The sequence below is a fragment of the Phacochoerus africanus genome, chromosome 8 (genome assembly GCF_016906955.1).
Source record: "Phacochoerus africanus isolate WHEZ1 chromosome 8, ROS_Pafr_v1, whole genome shotgun sequence".
Taxonomy (NCBI): Eukaryota; Metazoa; Chordata; class Mammalia; order Artiodactyla; family Suidae; genus Phacochoerus; species Phacochoerus africanus.
In genome coordinates this window covers 64,741,927-64,768,787 of record NC_062551.1, presented here as the reverse complement: position 1 = coordinate 64,768,787, position 26,861 = coordinate 64,741,927, and the positions used below count along the sequence as shown (strand labels likewise).

The 26,861-nt window shown below is 64.6% G+C and overlaps 1 protein-coding gene across 1 annotated transcript in view; it reads left to right on the top strand.

Annotated features, from left to right (window-relative positions):
• MEGF6 (multiple EGF like domains 6) overlaps positions 1 to 26,861 on the top strand; it is an 89,279-nt gene that overhangs the window by 31,067 nt on the left and 31,351 nt on the right. Inside the window, exon 6 of the mRNA XM_047791424.1 lies at positions 12,646 to 12,768. Coding sequence (XP_047647380.1) covers positions 12,646 to 12,768 — 123 coding nt within the window. The remainder of the gene's footprint in view (positions 1 to 12,645; positions 12,769 to 26,861) is intronic.

Genomic DNA, 26,861 nt, shown 5'->3' with positions numbered 1-26,861 from the left:
GCCCAGACCCCCCTGGGGATCCGCTGCCCTTGTGGAGGTGGATAGGCAATGATGGGGGCGGTGGGGGTGCTCTGAGGACCTGCATAGCCGCAGTGGACACAGTGTGAAGATCTGGGGTGGGTCCGGGTGGGGTGGCGTCCCCCATGGGGAGCTTGTGGGACAAGTCAGGATCCAGTGCGGCCAGGGGCTGGGTCACCAGGGACCCGGTGGGGCAGGGCCAGGGGTCGTCAAGGGACCCTGCTTATTGCACGTTAGTGGAGTGTTTGCTTCCGTTGGGGCGTGGATCGGGACAGGGAGCAGGCTCCCGAGGGCTGAGGCTGGAAGTCAGGCAGCCGTGGTGGCTCCTGCTGGGGCCAGGCTGGTGTCAGGGCGATGCCAGGCCAGGGCAGAAGAACAGAGCCAGGGTGGCGGGAGAGGAGGCCGACTATGAGTCCAGGTGAGGGGAGGCCCCCAGGGTCTGGTCCAGGGGATGGGTGGATGATGGGGATTCCTGAAATTGGGAAGATGGTGGGGGGGACAGGAGCAGGCTGGTGGGGACACGGGCCGTCTGTTTAGGCCTCTGTGCCCGGAGGGGAGGTGTGGCAGGGGGGTGCCCGCTGGCCAAGGAGCTTTGCCCAGTGCCCTGGGGACAGGGTGGGCAGGCTCTGGTCCCTCAGGGCATCTGGATGTGGGCCTGGCCCCTGGGGAGGGTGCACCAGCCTCCCTGGTCTGGGTCCCCGTGTGCAGAGTGGAGGCTGGCCTTGCCAGCCCGCTCTGGCCTCTGGGATCCTAACACTCCGAGCACCAACCTCATCTTCCCCCTTGCGGCTGCCAGGGAGCTGCAGGGGGGCTTTTAGCGGAAAACATAGAACTTACCCTCAAATCCAAGTCGCAAGGAAAAAAATCACTCTGTTTAGTTTCCCTTCTTCCGCAAGCATTCTTCCAGCCTTGATTTGCTGGCCTTAACCGTGGGCCAGGCGCGGCTGGGGGGTGGCCTTGCCGGGCTGTTGAGCAGATGTGGCTTGATCTTAGGCACCGGGGGGAGTCAGGGTCCCCCAGCCGGAGATGTGATATGATCCATGAAGGTGACCCGTTCCCTGGACCTGGCCTGGGGTGCCGGGCATCCGCCTGTGCGCCTCTGTGCTCACCCCAGTTGGCCAGACTCTCTGTCCCACGTCTGTCGGGGCCCATAGCTGTGGGATCTTGTTGGCACCAAGTGTGGGGCCGGACGCCTCCGCCTCTGAGAGCTACGACCGAGGGGGAGGCCTGCCGGCTAGGGGAGGGGCTGCCCGCTGGCCTTCTGTCCTGGACGGGGCGGGTCTGGCGGCAGGGGGTGGGGGGTGGGGGGTGGCTCTCGGTGGGGCAGGTGTCTGGCTGGCCAGAGGCTTAAGAGTGTCGAGCCCGGGGTTTCACACCAGGGTGTTGGAGCTGGGGAGCACGCACCCCAGGGGGGCTGGGCTCCCACCGAGGCTCCAGCCTGGTCCCTGGCAGCATTCAGAGCTTGCTTCAGTAAATCGCAGAGAAGGGCTGAGCCCCTTCTTCGTCCTGATCTTGGCTTAGACATGGAGAGAGAGGCAGGGAGAGTGTCCCCCCCCCCCCCCCGTTTTCCAGAGCAGAGGGAGGCGCCTGGCATGGGGGCCTCTAGGCCTGGGTTGGCTGCGTGGCGGGCACAATGGTGCAGGGATCGGAGGGGCTCTGGGGGGCCCTGTGTGTGCTCAGGAGTCAGAGTTTGTGGTATAGAGGGAGGGGGAGGGGGAGGGAGGCATCTTGCACACGGAGACACTTGCACACACCCCCTGTGCACATGTGCACACACGCATACTCACACACACGCGTGCGCGAGGAGATGGGCTGAGAGCGTGGCTGGCTTGGGGCCCCCAGCCCTTGCTCACCCCTGTCGTGGGGGCAGCTCAGAAGGGACACCCCGCCTCCCCGCTGCAGCCCCGTCTCTCTGCCAAAGCATGAAGCGCCTCGGAAACTCGGCCTCAGAGGGAGTGGAGACCTGGATGTTTGGGGACCAAGGAATGTTCCTGGCTTCCTTCTGGCCCTTCTACGTTTTGTCTTGTTTTCTGGGAAACAAATGGAAAAAAAAAAAAAAGCCCCATTCCCTCATTTTTGGAGGCTGATTTGTATAAACAGACCAAAGCCGATAACTCTCAGAGTAAACGGAGGAGCCCTCCGGAGTCTGGCACCGGGTCCCGGGCTGAGGGCGGGAGGCGATGGAGCCTCTGGTCCTGCCGGGGCCGCTCCACCTCCTCAAGCACCTTTCGTGAGAACTCCGTGCTGGCTGCCTGCTGGGGTCCTGCTCGGGAACCTTCAGGGCCTGGTCCCCAGCTTTGCCTGGCCTCGTGCGGTGCCTGCCCCCAGCCCATCGAGGGCCTGGCCGGACGGGCAGTGAGACCCCTCCGTCTTGTGTTCCCTAAAGCCCCTGGGAGCCTGAATCTCTTCTTCCTCCACCAGCCAGTGGTGGCGTGTGGCCTCTGCACCAAGGGCCGTCTCCCCTGCGGGAGGCAAGTGTGTCACCCAACCCTGGGCCACCTCTGCGCCCCACCCAGGGGCTCCAAGGGACCAAAGCTGACGCCCGCCGTGCAGAGCCTCTGGACTTCTAGAAAGGGTGGGTCCACGTAGGGGAGGCGGGTGACCGGGCCCACCACCCCGCTCTCAGCCCGCCGCTGTGACCGTCTCCCGGTGGGGACCGCCTGGTGACCCTGGAAATCCAGAGTGGGTGAGGCCTGTCTGACTGTTTCTAGGCGACCCACTCTTGGTTTCCATGGTTGCCCTGGAAACCACAGATGGGGGGCCATTGATGGGGGCCAGGATCTCCCGAACCTGGGCAGGATCCCCGAACGTGGGGAACTTCCCACGGGGAAAACTGTGCGAGCAGCTCCACGTTCTTCCATTCATGTCCCTATGGAAAGCAGCCCGTCTGAAAAGTACTGGGTGGCCCCAATGAGTGACATTGTGGCAAAGCCACAACTTCGGAGACAGCGTTGGTGCCTCCCGGGACCTGGGGGTGGGGGTGGGGGGGAACAGGTGGAGCCAGGGGGCTGTGGGCCGGGAGGGTCCTCCCTGGAGGCTTCTGGCTGGATGCGCATCCTTATACGTGGGTCAGCCCCCAGCGCGGCGAGCGGGAGACCCTCACGTAGACCGCGGGCCTTCGTTAGTGATGACCTCTCGGTCTGGGTCCGTTTCTTGCAATAGACGGAGACGCGGACGCAGGGTGGTGGCGGGAGGGGGGCTGCGCGTGCTGGGCGAGGGGAGCTCCCTGCACATTCTGCTCAGTGTTCCCCCAACCCAGAACCGCTCTTGGAAATAAAACCTATTCATTCCAAACAAAAGGTGGAACGAAAGCTCAGCCTTCTGAGCCCTGGGGACTGGCCTGGCCTGGCCCTGTCCCGAGAGCGCCTCCCCACTCCTGTCGGCTCGGCCTCCTCGCTTTCTGCCCCCGCTTTGTTTGGGTTTTCGTGGCACCTCACTTAGTGCGCCTTTGTCCCCTTACTCCCGTGTCCCCTGCGGACTCGTCTCCTTACTCCCGTTTCCCCTGCGGACTCGTCTCCTCACTCCCGTGTCCCCTGCGGGCTCGCCCCCTCACTCCCGTGTCCCCTGCGGATTCGTCCCCGCACTCCCGTGTCCCCTGCGGATTCGTCCCCTCACTCCCTTGTCCCCTGTGGACTCGTCCCCTCACTCCCGTGTCCTCTGTGGACTTTGTTCCCTCACTCTCGTGTCCCCTGTGGACTTGCCCCCACACTCCCGTGTCCCCTGTGGACTTTTCCCTCACTCCCGTGTCCCCTGTGGACTTGTCCCCTCACTCCCGTGTCCCCTGTGGACTTGTCCCCGCACTCCCGTGTCGTCTGTGTTGGGCTCCGTGGCTCTGTGGCTGCCTGGTCCCCCTCACCCCTCACAGCCATTTGGTTGCTCATCGGAACGTTTGTTGTTAGAAATGCTTGGAAGTTGATCTGAACAGTCAAGGATCCAGGTTCCGGCCTTGGCCAGAGTGGGGTTCATTCCAGACCTTCAGGGTGTGGCAGGGACGGGATGAGAGGCAGAGAGGTCTTCTGAGGATCTGAGATGAGAACGAGGCCCAGGGGCTTGTTCGTGAGCAATGTCCAGAGAGGGAGGGAGGGAGGCTGGGGCCTGGCAGGGAGAGGAACGCAGGAAGGCTGCTCTTGACCTGAGCTGCCACCAGGGAGGGACGTGGGACCAGCTTGGTTGCTGTCCAGGTGAGAGTGGACAGGAAACGTGTCCTTCTGATGGTGCACAGGGTCCAGACAAGAAAGTGTCGCTTTGGCCAAGCCAGACAGTCAAGCCTGGACTCAGAGCCAGCGAACCTGGGCAGGGAGATGGGGGGGCTGCCTGCATAGCATCTGTCCTAGCAGGAGGTCCCTTCAGATGGCACGCTTGCTGTGAGCTGGCGGACGGGGCTTGGCGCTCAGCCCTCATCCCTGGAGCAGTGGGACACACAGCCACGCCGTCTCCTGCACCTGCCCCAGCAGCGCCTCTGAGTGTGGCCGATGGATTCCTTGAGCCTGAGTAGCACTGGCCATGGAGACGCTGCTTCCAGGAGGCCTCCCGGGATCTCCTTTCTGTGCTTCTACCTTCTGGATGCTCTCTTGGCCCCTCTCCCGGCATCCTGGGCGTCTTCCCTCCCCACCTGGCTGCTGGGGCTCCACCATCAGCGCAAGCCTGTCCTCACACCGGGGTTGGACGCCGGCGGATGCTGGCCGTGGGAGTGGATGAGGGCCTGGGCCCCTGGCCTGCGCTGAGGTGGGGTGGGGGTCTGACAGGGAATGGCCCTGGGATGTTCTGGCTGCCCCCTGCTGGCGGCCTTCTGAGCTGCAGGAGAGAGAACCACCTGCAAGGTGGGCCTGGCCGGACAGCGGGTGCGCTTGCTTACCAGGTGAGCTTACCCGACTGAGTGCAAGCTGCAGCCTGGAGCAGCGTGAAGGGCTCTTCTCGAAAGGCATGGTTTTCATTCTTCCCGCCTTTAGAAGTGATACATGCTGAAAACGGTGTTACTTTTCTTTTGCTGTGATGATAGATTGGCTAGACCTAGTGGCTTGAAAAAACACGTGTCTGGGAGTTGTGGCTCCGCGGGTTAAGGACCCGACTAGTATCCAGGAGGATGTGGGTTCGATCCCTGGCCTTGCTCAGTGGGTCCAGGATTTGGCTGTGAGCTGTGGTGCAGGTCACAGATGTGGCTTGGATCCCGCATTGCTGTGGCTGTGGTGTAGGCCGGTGGCTGCAGCTCCTATTTAACCCCTAGCCCGGGAACTTCCATATGCCATGGGTGCGGCTCTAAAAAGAAAAAAGGAAAAAAAAACGCATGTATTATCTCACTGTTCCAGAGATTGCAGGTCCAACACGGGTCTCAATTCTCCAGAGTCCAGCTGCGGGCAGGGCGGGTTCATCCTGAGGCTTCAAGGGAGCACCTGCTCCTGGCCTTTTGCAGCTTTAGGGGCTCCCGGGTTTCTTGGCTCCTGGCCCCTCCTCCATGTTCAAAGCCAGCAGCCAGATGCCTCTCTGGCCCTGTCTTCCCTGCCCTCACCTCCCTTTCCCAACTCCCAGCTCCCCTGCTTCCCCCATCACTCCCCCATCACTCCCCCTCCCCCCATCGCTCCCCCTCCCCCCATCACTCTCTCCATCACTCCCCCTCCCGAGGATCCTGTGACTCCACTGGACCCGCCCACATGTCCAGGACACTCCCTATTGTAGGGTCAGCCGATTGGCAACCACGACTCTACTTGGCCTTGTTGGGATCCGGTGACAAGAATGTGGGTGTCTTTGGGGGCCCTTATTCTGTCTGCCAGAGGACCTAAATATTGGAAAACAGGAGAAACCGACTGCAGCCCTGCCCCGCACCCCAGCAGGCCAGTGGCTTTCTGTGAGTCCTCGTTGCTTGGGCATCCGCCCGATCGGGACAGGGCACGTGTGCTCTTCTCCTCGGCTCGTTTTCATTTCAGCCTCTTCTAGTTGCATTTCGGACCGCAGCTCACGTGCCGCCTGCCTGCACCAGGTGGGTCTCACGTGTTCCCTGAGCAGTAGGTGGTCCCCTCGATGGTCCTTTGTGGGGCTGCGGGCTGTTCCGTGGAGGGACGTGCGGGCGCCTTGACCGGCCCCGAGCTGCAGGGGGAGTAGCTGAGTGGAAGCCTGGTGTGGCTGTTGGATGGAGGCGGCAGGAGCCTCGTCTGTGTAGGAATTTCCCCAGCCCTGCGTGCTCCTAATCCGGGAGGAGGTAACTGCCAATTTAATTCCATCCGTCAAACAGTTTTGGACCGCCTGGTTGCCATGGCAACCTCGTACCGTGTGTGTGTGTGTGTGTGTGTGTGTGTGTGTGTGTGTGTGTGTGTGTGTGACATTTTCTGCCTCAGGGAACTCAAGGGAGTCTCTTGGCACCAGGGTGGTGGAGTTAAATCTGGAAACGGACCTGCTGGCTCACAGGGTACCCCTCAAGCTGCCTCTACCCACTCCCTGTCCTGGGATCTCCTGGCAGATGGGGTGCTGGGCCCGAACTGCGCCATGCCCAGACCCATTCGTGGTTCCCTCCTTGCAGGCTGAGCTGGCCTGGCTCCGCTGGCTGCACACCTGTTCCAACTGGTTCTGTGCTGCGGGGATCCTGTCACCCTGTGCTGGAGGGCACCCTGGTGACAAAGGCAGCCCCGCGGGGCAGTGGCGGGGAAGCTTTCTGAGCTGGGCCGTCTTCGCTTTGAGGGATGTTAGAAGCTTGCAGGGCGCCCTCTGCGGTAACTGCCTCCTCAGCTGGGGCAGGTGTGGTGCCTTCGACCCCCAGCCCTGGTCCCTCCCCCGCCTGGCAGGCTCTCCCCCAGGAGCCAGGAACCTGGCAGGGAATGTGGTCTGGGAGCTTCTGGGACGAGCTGAGGCAGGTGCCCTCCTGGCAGCGCCACGTTGGGAGAAGGCAAGAGAAGACGGAGGGGATTCTGAGCGGCCCTGCAGGGTCTCAGTGTCACAGCCACGAGTTGAGCAGGGGTCCAGGGTGGCTGTTACAGGCCCAGGTCCCAGGCTGGACCCAGGCTTTCTTTTCTGACCCAGAGGGAATTAGCTTCTGACAGGGACTCAGCCCCCTCTGAGGGTCCCTTGGGTCCCCTCGCTGTCCCCTCTGTAGGTGTGGCAATCAAGGCCCAGAGGGGTTTGCAACAGGCCACATTCACCCAGCGGCCCAGCCAGACCTGACTGCAGCCCAGCTCCTGGCTGAGCAGAGAGGAGGCCAGGGGAGGCCCTTCCTGTCCACTGTCCAGGCTCGGGTGCGGGGTGGGGGCCCAGGAGGCCTGGCCCGTGGACGAGGCGAGGGGACCCCCCCAGAGCCTCAGCACGGAGCCCGGCCCTCCTGATAGGTGGTTTCAGCCCAGGGACACTGATTTCAGACGTGTGCCCCCCAGAACCAAACTTCGGTTGTTTAAGCCACCAGCTCTGAGGTCCTTTGTCACAGCTGCCCCAGGCATGCCAGCAGCACCTCTGAATGTGTCCTGGACACTCTGGGGCCGCTTGCCTGACCCCAGGTGAACGCCCTGCTCCCCTGAGTCAGAGCCAAGGCCCCCCCCCGCCCCCCCCACAGCTGTGCCCCCAGCCCAGCCTGCTGCGCTGGGCCCGAGCCCCCTGAGCTTGGCCGCTGCAGGGAGCCACCTTCTCTCCCATGGCAGGTGGCAGGGCGCCCAGCCCCGTTCTGGGTTTCATTGCTGCTCTGTGTACCCACGTGATTTCTGCCCCCCAAGGCTGGCTCAGAGCCCCTGTAGGAACTCGCCTCACTTGTCGTGGAGGCTGGAACCCCTGCCCAGCCCTGACACTCAGTGGGTGCCCAGAGGGGGTCTCTGGGTGGGGCAGGGTGCACATGCTCTGAGCGGCACCAGGTCTGTGCCGGCGGGGTGCAGAGCAGGTGCACTCTGGGACCCCAGTTGTCCCATTACCCCCCGGGGTGGGGGGGCAGATTCCTAGGAGGATCGACTTGGGGGCTCTAGCTGAGCATGCTGCCCAGGGAGGGGTCCCCCGTCGGGTGGGCTGGCTGTGGGGGTGCTCCGGGACCCCCCCCTGACATTGGGCCTTCTGCCTAGTAGGCATGGAGCCTGAGGGCAGTTGCCTTTCCAGGCCCCTGGCAGCCCAGACACAAGGCAGCCCCCCGCCTCTGTCTCTGGAGCCCCACGCGGCCGACTCCCGTCCAGGTGGTTTCCGTCGGCGCCGCCGGCTGAGCTTTGGGAGCAGCCCCGGCCTGCCTGTGTGACACCTGAGCTGCAGGAAGGAGGGCTCTCCGCCTCCTGGGCAGACAGAGCCTCGTAAATCCTGGCTCCCCAGGGAGCCCGAGGTCTGGGTGGGCGGACAGGATGAGGCCTAACTGTCCCGAGGACCCGGGAGCCGGGGGCCTGGCCATGTCCCTGCCTGTCTTCCCTTGGGTGGTCTCAACTTCTGCTCTCAGGTTCCTGATCCTCACAGGTGGGGAGGGGGTCCCTGGGCTGTGCCCTGTCCCCTCCCCTGGAACCGAGGGCCTTTCTCACCTGCTTCACACCTGGAGGCTCGGAGGCCCACGGTCGGCCGCCCGCCCCCACCAGGCTGGGCTGGACTCTGACTCCATCCTCGTCTGTGCTTCACAGGCAGCCCTAGGGCCCCACGGTCACACCCGTGGTGGACGCTGTCTCTCATGCGGTGGCCCCTCGTTCCCCCAGGACTTGGAAAGGGACGGCAGACTTCGCTCTGCAGCCTGGGGTGACCGGGTCAGCGGGAAGGTCAGGACCCAAGGTCGGAGCCCTCGCCCAGGCTGCGTGGCCAATGGCTACTGAGGGCCAATGCAGAGCTGCTGCTGCCCGAGGGACGGCCCTGTGCTGGGGCCCCAGCCAGACTGGAGCCGAGGCCCGGGGCCCCTCTTCGTTCTGCACCCACCCTGGGAGAAGTGTAGGGGGCCGATCTGGGATCGCTCTTTGTAAAGCTGAGTTTAAACTCACGTAACAGAAAATCGAGCCTTTGCAGAGTGCAGCTTAGTGGCTTTGAGCCTCTTTCCTGAAGTCCACCCGCCACCTCCACCGCCTTCTTCCTGAAAGAGATGCCGAACCCATGGGTCAGCTGCCCCCACCCCCACCCCCAGCCCTTGGCAACCACTTCTTTGCTCTCTGTCTCTGTGGATTTGCCTCTTCTGGACGTTTCCTCTAAGCAGAATCACACAGGATGAGCCTTTTGTGTCTGGCTTCCCGCCCGAGCATCGTGTTTCTGAGGTTCGCCCATGTGGCAGCCTGTGTCTGTCCTGCACTGCTCTTTATGGCCGGAGGCATGGCTGGACCACGGTTGCAGAGCCTCCTGTCCGCTGATGGACACCCGAGCTGTGTCCACCTCCGCTGCTGTGGCCATGCCCGTCCATCTGTCTGACCTCTTGTTCTGGTTTCTAGGATGGACGCCCGTGGTGGGCTTGCCGGGTCCTGCAGTGACTGTTGACCTTGCTGAGGGAGGCGTTACTTCCAGTCGCAGGCCAGGTCCTGCTGGTCTCTCTGGGCCCCCACCCCCACCCCCGCCACTGTGCTCCAGCCTGGCCTTTCACTCTCTGTGGGGAGGACGGGGTCCCTGTGGAGGGGGTGGCAAGACGGATGGAGGGCCAGCTTTGGGGGTCGCATCCACACCCCACTCTCATTGGAGGCCTGGCTTGAGGGCCAGAGGCAACTCCACACTCCAGCCTCCCTCCAGAACCAGGAGGAAGCCCAGTCTCCCAGGATGGACCCTGGAACCTTCGGAAAGGCTGCCCTCCTGCAGGTTGGGGGCACTCTTGGTTGGTTGCCCAAGAGGCCAGGGTGTGGGGGCTCCTGACTCCTGAGTGCTTTGCTGGCACTTTCTGGAGCAGAGCGCCCCTTCTCCAGCAGCCAGACAGGCCCCAGGTGTAGCCGCGGCATGGACTGTCTCAGAGCAGGACCTGGCCTGCAACCTCCTGACCTTGCCTGGGCTCAGGCCAGCCCTGCGACAGGTGATCAGGCCACTAGGCTCCCAGAGGCCTCCCAGACTGGCTTCATAAGCAGAAGAAGGGCAGTCAGACCCCAGATGGTTTCCTGGGCTGTGGCATTGCCCTCTAAAACTCCACGTGACAGGCCAGAGCTGGAACGGGTCCCTGAGGGCCGGCAGGCCGGGCCAGCCGCAGGGAGGGGCTGTGGGGGCAGCTGTTGGAATTTGGCTCAGGGTATCCCACACTGGGTCCCTGGGGAGCAGGGATCATTCTGGAAGCAGGAGGCTTGTGCTGCACGCCAGCCTGCGCCCGCTTCCTGGGATCTGGTCCCAGAACCCCCCTGGCAGCCCAGTGTCCCCACCCAGACCTGGAGCCCTGACTGCCCCGGTCTTGGGGGGCGATGGAAAGGCTGCAGGCATCTCTGCGTCTCCCTCCGGGGCCTGTGCAAGGAGCTCTGGGCTTCTCTGCTGCTGCCCCCCCACCCCGTTCCAGCCCCGGCCTGGCTGCTGGGCTGCTGCAGCCGCTCTCCCCATCCCCAGGCTGGCCGGGGAGGGGTCATCGCTGGCCTTGTCCTTGGCAGGGCTGCCAAGTGCCCTGGGATGCCCTTGGAACCCACAGCTGCCCCCCAGCCTGAAATATCTGCTGTTTATTGTGATTTTTGGATGGAATAGGTGGTACCTATTCAGAAAAGATTCTGAGAGTAAGTGTACTCCCCCTCCCCCAGGCACCCAGGGGGCACCTACCCTTTCAAATTCATGCCACAGCTGCGGGCGGCCTTGTGCTAGATGTTGTAGTTACAGCAACGAGCCAGAGGTCAAGGACCTGTGCCCCCGAAGCTGGGCTTCTGGACGGAGCTGTGGGCATAGTGCTGGCCACAGACGCTGTGCATTAAAAGCGTGGCTGCTAGAGGGGGGGTCTTGGGAGGAGTTAAACAGGTGATCAGGCGCCCCACCTTCCCCTGAGCTCCCCCCACCCAGCATGGTGGGTCCCTTACCTCAGGATCCGCACCCCCTGCATGTACACAGCAGGTGCTTGGCAGAGGGTGTGCCCTGCTGATGCCCGGGCAGGACCACCTCCTTCTCTGCCTGGGCTGGCCCTGCCTGGGGAGGGGACACGGGGAGGGCCAGCCCCCTGCCCACCCTGCTTCTCTCCAGGAGGCCCTGGGTGGGATGTTTGCACAGCAGTCAGCGAGAACGGCCTGTAGCCCCTGTGTACCTGGCCTGGGCTGGGCCTGGAGATCCTGAGACTCGGGGAGCCCAACCCCTACACTGAGGCCAGCAGTCCAGCTGCAGGTGGACACTGGTTCTGAGAAGCTCCCCCCCACCCCCAATGCAGAAACGCAAGGGGGCTCAGCTCAGCCAGGGGGTGCGGGGGGGGGGGCCTGGGGTGCTCAGCCGAGGTGCCCAGCATGGAGATGCTGGGGGCAGGGGGCATGAGGGCCGGTCAGACACAGCTAGGCAACCATAGAATGCTGTCCAGACTGCAGTGGAGGGACACAGAGGGGGTCCATCGTGGGAGCTGGCCCTGCAGCCCCCGATGCCGTGTCCACACCCAGAGCCTTTCTGTGGGTCTGGGAGTCCCCAAGGTTCCATCACCTGGCATTGGTGGGGTCCAGGTCGGGCGCTGCCAGGCAGCTGTGAGGTTGACCCTGCCCTGGTGGTGGTGCCTGCTGCTCCTGCGGCCATGCGAGCCTGGGCCTCAGGGACCCTGCTGTGTCAGCAGCTATGGGAGAGCGCCCTGGGTCTGCACCCCACCCACCTGGCCACCCGCCCACCTTGCTGTCTGGAGCACAGCCCAAGTATCCGGACCCGCCCGGGGGCTTCTAGGTGCCCTGACCTGGCCTGCTCCTGCCGGAGGGGCTGGCCTCTGTGCCGTTCTCCCAGGCGGTGCCGAAAAACCCGGGCACCCTGGCCCTGACCCCTGGCATGGGCTGAAATCCGTCTCGCCCCACGTAACTCTCTAGGAATTCCCAGAAAATTCCCAATGTTAACCTCGGCAGGCCTGGGCAGACAGCTGCATTCCAGCAGGCCCAAGGCCGGTTCTGGTCACGCTGTTCCCATGGGACTGTGGCCTTCCCTGCAGCCTAAGCCCGGCCTGGGGTCTCCCAGGGACCCACGAGGCTGTGGGGGGCGGGGCTTGGGTGGGGGGCAGCCTGGGCTTCTCCAGCCCTGAGCCTCCAGGAAAGGGGGCGGTTCTTCCAGCAGCTATGCCTGGTGGGCTTCACTGGCACCCAGACATCCGTGGCCTGTGGCAGGTTGGGGTCTCCACTTGCTCTGCACCTGAGATCAGGGGAGTGGTGGCCTTGGCTTTGAGAGGCTGGGAGGACAGGGCAGCCCCTCAGACCTGGGGGTGGAGGACGGCCCAGCGGGGGCTGGGAGATGGCACAGGTGCCCAATCCTCTTGTCACCCAACACCCAGGGGGTGTTCTGGGAAACAAGGCCCCTGAGTCCCTCAGGCCCTGACTAGCAGGCTCGGGTGGAGACAGTGATGTCACCAGCCCCAAGTGGCCATGCTGCCGCCTCAGCTGGCCACATGCCCGTCCCAGGGGAAACGCCGTGCTCCAGCCCTCACAAAGGCAGACAGGACAGGGGAGCTGGGGGCTCAGCAGCACGGTCTCGTGGGTGGGGTCTCCTGGCCCCCCTGTGTCGGGGGCTCCTGAGCTTCCTGTCTGAGGTCCTGGGGTGGGTGGTGGCTGCAAGTGAGGCCTCCACGCCCAGCTCACCTGCATCTCCCTCTCACAGACGTGAACGAGTGTGCCTCGGGCAACGGGGGCTGTGAGGGCCAGTGCTGCAACACCGTGGGGGGCTTCTACTGCCGCTGCCCCCCCGGCCACCAGCTGCAGGGAGATGGCAAGACCTGCCAAGGTAGGTGCCCGGCCTGGTGCACTGCCGGCCCACGCCTCCATGCGATCCGGTATCCCTGCCCTGGCTGATACCTGGGGCCGTCCCCTCCCCACCCCCGCCTCTCCCAGGAGGGCCACCCGGGGTCCTCCTGCCCGACCCGCTCCCCACACCTTTGGAGAATCCACATGCTTCTCCCGAAACAGCCTTGGGGAGCCAGAGAGCCTGATGTGGGTGGAGGGCACCCTGGGAGCCAGGCAGGGGGAGGGTGTGGCTCTGCCTGGGGGAGATGCTGCTAGGGAGGGTGGGTGGGTGGCCAGGGCAGCTGCAGGACCCCCATGAGGGAGGGAGGGTGGGCTGTGTGCCTGGGCTGCGTGGGACACGGGGGGACATTCTGCCCCAGGTGGGGCTCACTGAAGCCATAGCTCTGCCATCCCTGGCAGGATGTCAGCAACATCAGGACAGAAAGAAGGAAAATTCCCAGGAGACAGAGAGAGAGAGAGGGAGGGGGAACAGGTTAGGGAGAAGGCAGGACATGGGGGGCCCACACCATCCCCGTCTCCCCCACCTCTGCACCTGTGCTACCCTCGCCTGGCCCCTGACCCCTGACCCCAGGACTGGGTTGGGTGGCCCGGCCCTGCCCAGAGCACACAGGCTGTGGGCCAGCGGACATCTGCTTTCTCTGCCCTGATGGAGTCAGACTCTCACTGTCATCTCCCGTCTCCCGAGAGTTCTTTTCTTGACAAGAGCACTGTCTCCGGCTTCGCCAGAGGCCAGCTGGGCGCTGTCCTTGGGGGGAGGGTGGCGGCAGGGGGACAGCCTGTGGGCCTGGGGGCCTGGGGGCCGAGGGAGTCCGCCCTGGCTGAGATGTTCAGCAAATGAGTCTCGTTTCCAGTGCGTTTGTGGGCGGGGGGCGGGGTGGTGCTGGCGGGTGGGGGACAGTGCCACACAAAACTTTTAGGGTCCAGTACGTGGGGCCACTGTGCCTCTGGGGAGAGGCTGAGAAGAAGCCAGACCCTGCTGCCCACCTCGTTCTGGTGTTGACCTTGGTTGCCCTTCTGTGCCATGAGCCCTGCTGAGATGACAGACCCCTGCAAGCTCCCCAGGGCACACCCAGCGCAGGCACAGCTGGTGTAGGGGAGGGGAGGCCCGGCTGCAAGGCCCACTGCCCTGCCAGTGCCCCCTGGAGTAGGGAACGAGTCAGAGGCCTAGAACTTGCCAGGCCCAGGCCAGGCTCCCCATGAGCGTCGGCCCCCTTCCCCTACTCCCCGCCTCCCAGCCTCTCTGAGCCCGGATGGAGCAGCCCCTACCACTGTTCCTGCCTGGAGGTCCTCCCAGCCTCCCACGGCCAAAGGGGTTCGTTGAGGCTGCTGTTCCCTGCCCCTGTCTGCTGCTGGCACACTGCTGACCTCGCAGCCTCTCTCAGCCTTTCCTTCTGCATCGGGGCGCCTGCCACGGGGCGACCCCAGCCCAGCAGCCTCCAGATGGGGGCTGGGCCTCTGGTTTCCCATCCCCACCCCTCTGGTCCTTGGCTCCTGAGACTCTGGGTGTGCAACCCAGGCCCTTGTCAGTGCCCAGGAGGCCCGAGGTTTCCCAGGTCCATGGCTCAGGCCAGGCTAGGGGCTGCCCCACGGTTGGAGGGTCTTCTGACTTGCTGTCTAGAGGCCCCAGGCTGACCCTGGGCTCAGCGGTCAGACACGGTCCTAGAAGCCAAGTCCACAACTTGGCCACTGGCTGGAGCCCAGCACGGGGTCAGCAGGCCTGGCCACGATGACGTTCCTTAGGAGGCTTTGGAATCCCTTAATCTGGAGGCCCTGGGGACCGGCGAGGGGGTCGCCGCCTGGCAGTTGGCTGAAGACAGGGTGCCAACGAGAGGACCAGGGAGGAGGCCGGGCAGGAGACTTGATCTCAGACTCTGCGTCCTGCTGCACCTGCCCCTTCCTCCCCGTCTGGCCCCTCCCTGGCCTCACGCCCCCCACCCTGGGAGCTCGCTGACCCGGCTCTGCATGTTTGGGATGGCTGGGGCTCCGAGTCACCACGTGGCCGTGAGGGCTCTGCCGAGAGCCAAGCGCCTGCTGTTCCTCTGTCCGCCTGCCAGCCCAGCTCCCCTGAAACTGCAGCTCCGGTGAGCAAGCGGGGCTCTCGGGGGCCGGCTGGCCGCGTGCGAGCAGAGCTGCCAGGAGAGTGAGACGTTGCTGTGGAGGACAGGACCGCTCTGCCTGCTCTGCAGGGCCGTGTGGCATGGATGCTGGGGTGAGCCCGGAAACCGCTCAGCGTGGTTATCAGCGCTATAAAACTGCGCGCGGGCACGGGCACCTGGCCGGAGGGCACCTTGGCCCTCACTCCGGGAATGCCCGCAGGCCGGTGTGTTTGTCACATCCTAGGAGGCCGTCCCGGGGCAGGAACTGTGGTCCCCTCTGCTGGGGGTGGACCATGGCCCAGGTCAGACCGCATGCCCACTTGGCTCCCCCAGCATCCCAGGTAGGACGTGGCCACGGACAGGTGCCAGCCCTTCCGACCCGCAGGCAGGTGGTCAGACCTGTGGTCTGTGCAGGCAGCAGCCCCTGCGGGGAACGTAGGCTCCAAGACCAGGCTCCCGTCCCAGCCGTGGGGCCCGAGCACCTGTCCAGGGCTGCCCAGCTGCCGTGTCAGTCCTCTGGGGAGGCCAGTCCAGGCCCAGGATGAGCCTCAGCTCAGCCCCCAAGTAACTCTGAACCTCGGCCTCTTCATCTGGAAAGTGGTACTGACAGTGCCTCTTCCCCTTGGGCACCTGACAAGACTCGGGGGAAATGCCTGGAGGCCCTGGCCCAGCGCCTGGCGCAGATCCCCACACTGCACCAGGGGGGTTCAGGGGGTGTTCAGGGATGGCCAGAAGAGGGGCCCCACCCCGAGCCGAGCCTCTCCAGCCTCACTGCCTTCTCTTCAAGGCCCAGCCTGGAGGCCTGGAGGGAGCAGGTGTCCGCGCCCCAAGGCCCCCGCCCTTCCCCCATGGCTGGCTGGGTGGATGCTCCCTCCTCCTACCCTCAGCCGGATGGTGTGGCTTGAGGACCATGGTGACATGGGAATGGAGAGGGTTTGGGGCCCCGTTCTGAGGGCGGCATTAGTCCTGCCTAGCGGAGAAAATCACACATCTCTGCGGGACAGATGCCGAAGCTTGGGGAGGGGTCCCCCGCATCCAGGCTGGCGCCCGGGTGGAATTCTACTTGAGGCAGTCCCACCGCTCAATGTCTGGCTCCAGCCTGGGGGCCCAGAGTGCCCCCTGCCCCTACTTCTTGGATGTGGGGGCGTCCAGGGCAGAGCTGGGGTGCGGGGTGTCTGTGAGAAGCCGTGGGACATGGCAGAAGTGTCCCCTGCGGGCCCGGCTTTGATGTCTGCGTGGCCCCCACCGTGGGACCGATGCCTCTGCAGAGCGAAAGGAGCTGCCCTGAGACCCTGTGCCCAGGTTGGCAAGGGCCCCCCTGTCGCCTGGGTGCGTCCTGTCTGGGATCTGGGAAGGCAGCCGAGACGTGTCCCTATGACCTGACCTCACACCCACACGGCCCGGCTGCAGCCAGGGCGCTGCCAGGTTCTCGCCGTCCCCAGGGGGAGGCAGGAATGTGGGAAGTGACAGGCCCTGATTAGGAAGCCCCTGGGGCTCAGGCCCTGGGCTGGGAGGGCCGCGCGGGCTGACCCAGGCCAGCTGTGCTGTCCTGCGGCCATGGGCGGGGGTGCAGGGGGAGCTGCCTCGCACCCCGTCCTGATGGCCTGGGTGGGGCCCATCTGTACTTCCCCGTGGCCCTTCTGGGAGCTTTCTCTGAACGCCCTTCTGGGGCAACATCGGCCCCCTCCACGGCAGGACCTCCCCCCCGCCCCAAAAGGGAATCCCGGGAGCCTTTCATGCTGTGAGGGTTTGTGCACTTCCCGTCATCAGCGGCTCCCCTGTCAGCAGAGCAGGAAGCGTGGCAGGGCTCTCATGGTGACAGAAAGAAGGCCGCCTGGTCCTGTCCACCTGCACTCCCTGCCAGGCCCCGGCAGCAGCCCACACGCACGGGCCGCTCAGGGCTCACTCTGCCCCGTGGTCCCATTTTACAAAGTGGAGCCGAAGGCCAAGAGAGGGACAGAGTGCATTCAGAATCACACAGCCAGGGGGCTCTGGGTGGGAGGATGAGGCCCAGAGCGACCTTGTGGGCCTGCCAGAGTGACTTGCTCATGCCACACGGCCAGCACTAGCAGTGCCCGGCACAGAAGGGATGCCCGGCGAATAGCTGCTGGGCGACCTGCCCTTGTAGATGTGCCTCTGTGGGCTGCGGAGCCCAGTGTGGCCTTGGGCCTTCCTGTTGCAAAGCTCCTGCCTCACTCCTGCAAAGGCCTATATCTGGGCCTTCCAAGGCCAGGGCCTCCGGCATGCTGTGCTCCGGACATGGCCGAGGAAGTCCGCCCGCAGGCTGTGATCCCTCCAGGCAGGATGGCAGCATTTCCGATAAGGTGTCTGCGCCAGAGGCCTCGTCCATCAGAGCTGCCGAGAGTTAAAAGCTTTCATTTCCTCGTTCTGGCTCGTTCATCCCTCTAGTGAGCAGATTCTGGCAGGTGTGTTTCTGTTTAAGGCCAAGGCAGGAAAGACAATAGCCCTCGGAGTCAGAGCCAGCCGGGGAAAGAAGCGAGAGGCCTGTCCCCTGGGGCCTTCCTGGACCCCCCAAGGCCTAGGGCCCCAGGAGAGGCCCCTGAGATGTGCAGCCTACAGGCATCTGAGCGGCTTCTGTCTGGTGCCCGCGGCTGGCTGCAGGTCTGGACACAGGAGCCGAAAGGCCAGATGCCCCTGCCTGAGCCCTGACTTACCTTGGACAGGTGTGACTCTCAGAGGCCACCGTCCTCGGACTTGGGGCTCAGTGAGAGGAAGTGGACACATCCTAATGGTGAACTCCGTGGCCAGGGCAGCTGCTGCGGTGGGGGAGCACAAGCAGAGGCTGGATCTTGCCCCTGCCCTAGAAACCGGGGCTCCTGGGCCAGAGAAACAGAGGCTTCTTGGAACCACGTGGTCCTGGCTTTGCGTCCCAGTGGCCCAGGGGCTCCAGCTGAGAGGTTGGGGCGATCCAGGGGGACTCGGAGCTGGCAGGGGCCTGGGGCAAGCCTCAGGAGGGCAGGCGCTTTCCCCATCTGTGCGGCTTCTGCAAATGGAAGCAGCCCCTCCTGGCTGGCCTGTTGTAGGCCGGCTGGCAGGGTTGGGGGGCCCTTGCTGCCTGGCTCCGGGGAAGGGCTGCCTCTCTGCCAGGCGGTGGGAGAGTTCCCATCTATCAGCACTCATCCCGGTGGGCCCTCTTCCACAGGCGTCTGGGCTCCTAAGTAGATTCTCCTGCTGTCTGTCTCTCGGCTGCCCCTCTCTGTCCGTCCCAGGGGTCCTGCTAGCTGCACCTTCCCGGCCACGCCCGGTATCCTCTCCAGGCCCCGCCCCCTGAGAAGTGGCTCTGGGCTGGGCCTCCACCCCCCCCATCCTTTCACCCCATCACCACTCTGGACCCCACTGGGCGGCTGGGGTCCCGCCAGAGCAGTTCTGGGGGGAGGTGGAGCTGCGCCGGAATGCAGAGGGGGGTTTTCCTCCTGCCTGGTGAAGAAATGGGTGAACAGACCCCACAAGATCCCTGTTGGGATGCGCCCTGCAGGGCGAGCGCGTCTCCCGTGTAAAGGCCTGGGGGGCGGTGTGGGCGCTGGGAGCGGGGCCCGGAGGCCTGGGTGAGAAACTGCTCTCTGCACTTAATGGGGACGGCGGTGGCCTCGGAGCTCTGTCCATGAGGCAGGTGGTCCTGAGGACTTGTGGGCGCCATTGGGGCAGGAGAGGCCCTGGTAGGCCTGCCAGCTGCAGCTTGGGCACGGTGCAAGGCAGCGTGAGTGCTGGCTGCCATCGCGTGTTCCGTGAACTGGTTTGGCAGGAGTGACCGAGGGCCCAGCAGGCTGTGTGGGTGGCTGGAAGTGGGCCTGGCGATGTCCCCAGCCTTCGAGCTGCCATTTTGTCCTGGCCAGCTAGGCGCCCGCTGTAGGCCAGCCCCAGGCACACGGCTTTGGCCAACATCCCTGCCTGGCATTTAGCCCTCCTGTCTCTGCATCGGCAACCCTGCACCTGTCCCCAGAGCCCTCCAACGTGCCCGTCTTCACCCGCCCCCACCTGTCCGAGGGCCTGTTCAGGCCGCCTCCTCCAGGAAGCCTCCCTGTCCCTCTGCCGTCACCGTCCGCCACGCTGAGTGCATGAGCCCTGGGTCTGTGTGAGCACCCCTTCTGCGGTCACTGCTCCTGGGCAGCTCAGATGTCCCCAGCGAGAGCCAGGCCTTGGGGGCTGTGTCCATGGAGGGGCTGTGTCAGCATCACAGGACTGGACCTGGTCTTGCCCTGGCCTTCACACAGCCACAGGGGAGTGAGTGGAGGCAGCAGAAAGCCCCAGAGACAGCCTCGTCATGGGGACACACGTGTGCACACGGGTGCAGGAGGCCTCCAGCATGGCTTGGGGTCTGGCCCACAGTGGGCGCCCCCCCTGCCCGGGGTACCCCAGGCCTTGGCTCCCTGGCAAAGTTTGGGGTGTAGATGCCCCCCAAGCCGTCCGGTCTCTGGAGGAGGGTGTATGTGAGGGGGGGGGGGGTCCATCCTGGGCTCTCCCTGGGGACCCATGGGGTGGGGGCTCCATCCTGGCTCCCCCTGGGGGCTCTGGCGGGAGAGGGGCTCCATACCCGGCTCTCCCTGGGTGTGTGTGGGGGGGAGGCGGGGGAGATGCTGGCCCAGCCGGGGGCAGCTGCCGGCAGCAGTGGGAGCTGGACTCTCGGAAACAACCACGGTTTTAATTTTTCTCCCTCTGCCTTGGGTGAGGAGCCCAGACGGTTAGTGGCTTCACCATGGGGTTGATGCTGGGGCAACTCTGGAGGCCAGGCCTGGCTCTCAGCCCCCGAAATAAACTTTGCTGCCGCGGTGGTGGCCCTCAGAGGGGTGGTGGGAGGGACATTCTGGGGGCACTTCTGCCAGGTCTGCCTGGGGACAGGGCGGACGGACCCCTTGGTCTGGGCAGGGCTCTGGACAGCAGGGGTGGAAGCAGCCAAGCAGGGTGTTTGTCCCCTGGGGGCCAGGAGGCGGCCAGGGGGCTCTTGGGCTGAGGCCTTGAGCCCCGGAGGCAGATGGAAGAGGAAGCTGAGGGGGGGCCGTCCCATCCCTGGGGGTCCTCTTGCAGCCCCCGAGGGCTCCCACATGGCTTTCTTGGTCCTCAGCGTCCTCCAGCCCTCTGCCCTCCCAGCCCCCAAACGGGTCACGTGACAGCCCGACCTCACTGGGAGGTGCTGGTGGCGGCAGAGCCTGGGCCTGGAGCACCCCACGCCCCGCTCCCTGCCAGCTCGTGTGGCCTCATTCCAAATCCTCCTGTCCACTGGTGAGTGGCCATGGCCTGGCCCCAACCCCGCCAAGTGCCCGCTGCCTAGGGCCCGCGGGTGTCTGTAGGTTCGCGACTATTCCTCCACCCACACCTGCTGTGCCCATGGACCTTCACCCTGGAAACCAGGCTGCCTTGGGGTCACGCTGTGACTTCTGGGACCCAGGAGTGTCTGGTCCCCAGGCTGACAGGAAGAGCCAGGGGTACCCCTCGGGCAGGACAGGACCCCATGGGCCTGGCCTCCTCTCGTTCCACCCGAGGGCCTCCTCATCCCACGCCTGGACCCCGGGAACCTGCGGGGAGATGTGGGGCAGTGCCCCACATCCAGAGGCTGCATCCAGAGGCTGGCAGCCTGCACCGTGGGCACCGCCTCCCTCTCAGTGGGTTGGCACGTGGGGTCAGCTCCCTGAAGCGGGAGGCAGGGTGAGGTGGGGCCGGAGAGGCTTCATGGAGGGCTTCATGGAGGAGGTGTCCGTGAGCCCCACAGTGGGGGAGGAAGCTCAGCCTCGTTCTGCTTCCTGCCAGCCCCCGGAGCGCGGCAGGTCTTCCCAGCAAAGCCCCCTGCATTGGGGGCCTGTGTCGGGAGGGCTCAGCTCTGCGGGGGAGCCGTGGCATGTGGGGGCAGCACTGGCCCTCGCCCCAGCCTGGGTCCTGGCAAAGGAGCGCGGTGGCCGCCCCGCTTGGAGAGGAAAGCTGGAGCCGGCCCGGCGGGTGGGGGGAAGGCGCCTTCTGCTGACACACAGACATTCCACCAGGCAGAGACTCCCAGCCCGCAGTTCCGCATCGGGAAAGCATTTCCCAAACAGCTTCCAGACCACAGCCGCAGGCCTGGATGTGCTCGGTGGCACCGAGGAGGGCAGCGGGCTCTGTCTGAGCTGCTGGTGGCTCCTGCACTGGGAGGCCTGCTACCTCTCATGGTTGTGCCAGAGTCCCCATGCCCAGCCCAGTGGGGATGGGGGCCCAGAGCTACCGTATGGTCCCTGGTCCTTCAGGGGGTGCTACCTGGGCTCTAGGGCCCTGAGCCCGTCAGCTGTGTGGAAGATGTCAGTGCAGCCCCGCCCATGTCCTGCCCAGAGTGACACACAGGTCACAGCTGAGTGATGGGGTGAATACAGGAGTGAGTGGTTTAGCGTGGAGGGGGATCGGCAGCGGCTGCCTCTGGGAGTGAGGCGACTGGGGAGGCTTTGCAGAGAAGGGCACGCCGAGCTGGTACTCGAGGAATGCATAGGAGTTCACTGTTTGTAAGTGGGAAGAAGGCTGGGCATCTTAGCTGTTGGGGAAGCTGGGGCCCCATGAGGGCCAGGCCACCCAGAGAGGGATGGAAAGACCAGGATTTGGAGCCAGCACCTCCTAGAAGTGCTCTGCCCAGCATCTCTTTGGTGGCTCAGCCTGGAGAAACCCAGCACTGGGTTCTGGCCAACCATCCGGGATGCCTGTGGCGAGTGGCAGTGGAAGAGCAGAAGAAACTCCTTGATGGCCGGATGACATGGGCACACCTCTTCCTGTCGGTCCCCTGCCCCCATCACTCAGAACCCACTGGGTACTCCCCTCAGGGAGCTGCTGGGCACCCACGAGGCCCTGTCTTGAGGAGCCTGGAGAAGGTCGCCCAGCGTGGACAGGAGAGTCAGACCTGACCCCATCGGCAGCCCCCTCTGTCCTGTGTCACCTCGGGCAGGTCATTTCTCCTCTGGAAAAGGACTGTCCAAGAATGTCCAGGATGCTGCATGCCAAGGACAGGGCCCAGGGCTGCCAAGGTGGGCACCCGGCTGGCAGAATGAGGGTTTAATGACAGGAGGGTCAGGGAAGGGCAGAGAGGAGATGTGATCGAGGGGGTGCCAAGCAGGAACAAAGGAAGGAGGTCCCCCCCACCGCCCGGCGGCCCGCCGCCCCCGCCCCGCGCCCACCCCTGCTGCTGGCCCGTCCTGTGGTGAAGGATGCTGAGAGCGGGTTGGGGGACACGGCCGAGGCCTCTGGAAATACTTGTGGGCTTCCAAGGCAGAACACGCATAATCAGAGTTTCTCAAATCTACATTAAAAAAGTAACAGCAGGAGTTCCCATTGTCTCAGTGGGTTAAGGACCTGACACCGGCTCCGCCAAGATTCAGGTTCGATCCCTAGCCTCACTCAGTGGGTTGAGGATCCAGTGTTGCCGCAAGCTGTGGTGTAGGTTGCAGATGCAGCTCGGATCCAGCGCTGCTGTGGCTGTGGCTTAGGCTGGCAGCTCCTATTTGACCCCTAGCCTGGGAACCTCCATATGCTATAGGTGTGGCTATAAAAAAAAGAAAGGAAGCACAAAGAAATCAGTAAATCAATTTTAATAATGTTATATTTTATTTAATGAGATATATGCAGTTGTAGTCAGTTCGACATGTCATCAACATAAAACTGATTAAGGAGGAAGCTCTCCTGTGCTTTTCCTGGGGGAACTAGGGGGGCACAGGAGAGAGGCTCACCCAGGAGGCTGGCAGGCCCATTTCTGCACTGCCAGGCACCTGGCAGGCAGGGTGCCAGTGGGATGAGCTGCAGGCAGGACTGGGTAAGGTGCGGCGTGCCTGTCTCCCACGAGCTCAAGCTTGCTTCCCTGGACCCTGCCCATGGGTGGGCTGGGCAGAGTGACAGTAGTTTCTGGGGAGGTGGAGGGCCGGGGCAGGGGAGGTGGGGTGGGGTGCCAGGGGTGAGACTTCCAGGGTCAGCCCAGGCTGCATGACCTGAGCTGGAGGCCAAGCGCTCGTCAGGCCTGCATGCAAAGGTCCCTGGGGCGCATGGCGCTGTAACCCCACCAGCCCTGGGTGGCAGGGCTGCTTTAGACACCTCTGGAACCTCAGACCGTTCCACTGAGCAGAATGGGGTCCAGGGGTCTGGGGCTGGAGGTGCTTCCAGGGCGTCTGCAGCCCAACAGGGGCTCGCTGGGGCTGCGGGCTCGGGGTCTCTCCTGCCTGCGGCAGGGTGCAGGGTCCCCCTGCCCAGACCCCCTCGGGTGCTGGCCCTGGTCCGCGGTAGTGCGGGGGGCCGCCAAGGGCTTGGGGCTGCTGGAGTCTTCACCCCCAGGATTTCCTACGCCTCGGTGTGGCCTCAGCGTGCCTCCGTTCCCCACCCTCGCTAAAGTCGTCCCGCTTTGGGCACCCGTCAGCGCCCGCGCCTGTGTGTATGCGCCCGTGCACGTCTGTGCAGGGCTCTGTGTGCGAATTGCACACGCGGGTCTGCTTGGGCGCGTGTCTGCGTGGCCGGGGCCTGTGCTTGTAGGTGGGTCGGGGAGTGCGTCCGGGTGCCTGAGCGCGGGCACGGGAATGGAATGCGCAGGGTGGGTGGGCGGCGCGGACGGGGGGGACCCGCTCGGCCCGTGGGAGCGGGGATTCGGCCTTTACCTGCGGGGGGCGGAGCGAAAGCCGAGGACGGCACGGCGAGGGGCGGGGCGCGCGCGGGCTGGGGCGGCTCCGGCGGCGCCGCGGGGCTGAGCGGAGCCGAGCGGAGCCGGGAGCGCAGCGGACGGGCCATGGAAGCGTCCCGGGGCCGCGGCGGGCTGGCGGCGCTCTGGTGCCTTGGGCTGCTGGGGGGCCTGGCGCGCGTCGCGGGCACGCACTACCGCTACCTGTGGAGGAGCTGCTACCCGTGCTACCTGGGCCAGGCCGGCTACCCCGTGGGCGCTGGCGACGGCAGCCAGAGGCCAGGTGGGCGCGGCGGGCTTGACGCGGGACGGCGGGACGGCGGGACGGGCCCAGCTCCGCGTGCGCTTTGTTTCCTCCTTTTAAGTTTGCGCCCCGGGGCGGCTGCCAGTGCGGCTGGAGGCAGCGGGGCTGGGACAGGCGGGGAGGCAGCCCCTGCCGCTGGGACACGGCCCCGTGTGCCGAGTCGTCGGACCTTCCTATTCCTCGCTGGCCTGGCTGCAGGGGCTGCTGACAGCAGAGCCTCTTTTGACCAGACAGAGGGGAAACATCCCCCTGCCTTTGTCGGTGGGCACAGGGCCTGCACAGCCCCATGGCACTGGCAGCTCTGGGGCTCGAGGGAGGCCCCCCGGGGCCCTGGGGCAGGCTCTCCCCTTCCAGGCTCTGCAGAGCCTGGGCCCCTGGGGGGTGTGTGTGGATGTGGCAGCTGCTGTCCATCACTATGCCTCGGGAGCCTGGCCAGCCCAGGGGGCTGCAGGGTCAGCTGGGAGGACCATGGAAGCGGCTGCTCCCCTGTCCTTGGTCCTTCCTGCCTCTCCCTGCAGATCTGGTACCCACACTGGGCTGGTCTCCCTGGGGGAAGCTCCTTAGAGCGTCCAGGGGCTCCGTGGAGTTTGGAGTCTGGCAACCACAGGAATGCGAGGTGGGGTGTGGCTTGCCGTGAGTCATCACTTGGGACCCAGCTTGGGATGAAGCTGCATCTCCCGGTGCAGCCTGAGGCCCAGGGATCACAGCGCCACCTGTGCCCGGGCTCTGAAGCCTCCAGACTGTACCTGGGCTGCAGCCTGCTGGCCCACAGGAGCAGACAGGTTCGGAGGGGGGCTGTTTTCAAGGAAAGCAGGTCCAGAGTTTGGCTCCCCTCCTCGCCTTCCCGGACTCCGGAGAGTGGCTCTAAATAAGGGCATCTGGTCTGCTGCTCGGCTGTCCTCTGGGCCAGTCTGTGATGCTCTCCTTGCCACAGGGCACCCATCACTGGGCTTACTATGGCAGAGACCCCTGCCTCCATTGGCTTTGTCACTTGGCCAGCTGGGGCCCTGTCCCTGTCCCCACAAGGTAAGCAGCCTTCCCACACAGTGGCTCGACCAAGGCTGGCGCTGTCACTCCACCACTGGTGGCACTAAATGCTGAGAGACTGTAGCATCTGAAGGCCTGGCACTGTGGGGCTGGGCCCTGGGCAGCTGCCGTCCATCACTATGGCTCAGGAGCCTGGCCAGCCCAGGGGGCTGCAGGGTCAGCTGGGAGGACCATGGAAGCGGCTGCTCCCCTGTCCTTGGTCCTTCCTGCCTCTCCCTGCAGATCTGGTACCCACACTGGGCTGGTCTCCCTGGGGGAAGCTGGGAAGGGCCTGTGGGTGATGGGTGCCTTCTCATGGGTGAGGACCCTGGGGCGTGTCCGGGGGGAGGCAGGACTCTCAACTTGGTGACCACAGACTGGTGCTTTCTGGATCCTGGGGCCCAGATTTTCCTGTGAGCGCGGGTGGCTTCAGAAGGGGCTTATTTGGGGTGGTCTCTGCAAGGGCAGCCAGTTCACTGCGGGCTGCATGTTCTTGGTTCCCAGCGGTGTTGGGTGGCCCCTGAGACAGTGCCATCGCTCAGCTCAGCAGACACTCCATGTCTGGCGGGCTTCCGAGGGAGCCATGTCCACGCAGTGCTGTGTTCCCACGGGCCAGGGTGGGGTACAGTCCCCATAACCAGCTGCCAAATCCCCAGTCACACATGTCAGCTGAAGGCAGCAGGAAGGGGCTGGGCTGCCGAGCCCTGGCCTGGCGGTTCCTTAAAACAGCCCCTCTCCCAACCTGCCTGCTCCTGCCGCCCGACGGCTGCAGCCCAGGGCCGGTCCTGTGGCCTCCGAGCCCTGGAGTTTCCAACAGGTGGGAGCTACATGGGGCAGGGTGGCTTTTCCTCAGGCTGGGTGTCCCCTGGAAGGAACAGGCGTCGTCCCCTGACTCTGGGGGACGCGTGGCAGAGGAGGTGGCCTCCGAGCTCCCTTTCAGCTGGGGGTGACCACAGGGCCCTGGGGCCCAGCCCCTGCTGTGCTGTCCAGGAGTCCCATCATCTGCCCTCTGGAAGGAAAGTGGTGTGGATGGGCCCAGAGGACAGGTGTGGGTGGGGGCCGATGTTGCCAAGGAAACCAGGTGACCTTATGCTTTCTGCTGTGGTTTCAGAGTCTAAGGGGCCAGTGCTCGATCAGGCCCTCCCGGCGCTAGTCCCACTGCTGTGCTCACCGAGGAGAGGCTGCAGGGCACGGCGGTTAGGGCGGGCCTGCAGCCCAGCACCCAGGGGTGTGCCGCAGCCCCCAGAGAGCACGGCGGCCCTCACAGTGGGTGTCAGGAGGCTGGCTGGCCAGAGCGGACTTTTGGGAACCTGGATTCCTGTTTGGGTCTGAGCCTCTGTGACTCATGACTCTGGAAGGGACTGCTGAGGTCATGGTTCACTCTGATTCCTCTGGCTGCTGGGACATGTCATCCCAGCCTAGTGTCTTAAACCCACACAGGCCTGGAGGTCAGAAGACTGAAAAGGAAGGTGCTGGCAGGGCTGGTCCCTGCTTGGGGTTTGGGGGGGCGTGGCATCTGTTTTCTTGCCTCTTCCAGTTTTGAGAGGCACCAGCATTCCTTGGCCGTGGCACCCTCTTCCATCTTCAGCAGCGCAGCATCTCCTGGACGCTTTAACTCTGATCTCTCTCTCTCTCTCTCTCTCTGGCTGCTCCTGTGGCATATGGAAGTTCTGGGCTGGGGTTTGAACCTGCGCCGCAACAGTGACCGGAGCTGCAGCAATGACAATGCCGGGTCCTTAACCCCCTGGGCCACGAGGGCACCCCCTCCTTCCTCGCTCTTACTTATGAGGCCTGGTGATGACCGTGGACATAGGTGGACGCTCCAGGAATACCTCTCGTGTCACCTGCAAAGTCCCTTTGGAGGTTCCAGGGGTTAGGGTTTGGACCTCTTTGAGGGGCCATCATTCAGCTGGCTGCACCTTGAAGAACTGAGCCTGTGGCTTCTCAGGTCACATCATGGCCACAGTCATGGTCAAGGGTTAGCAGCTCTGGGTCCTTGGAGGTGGCTGAGAACAGCTCTGTCC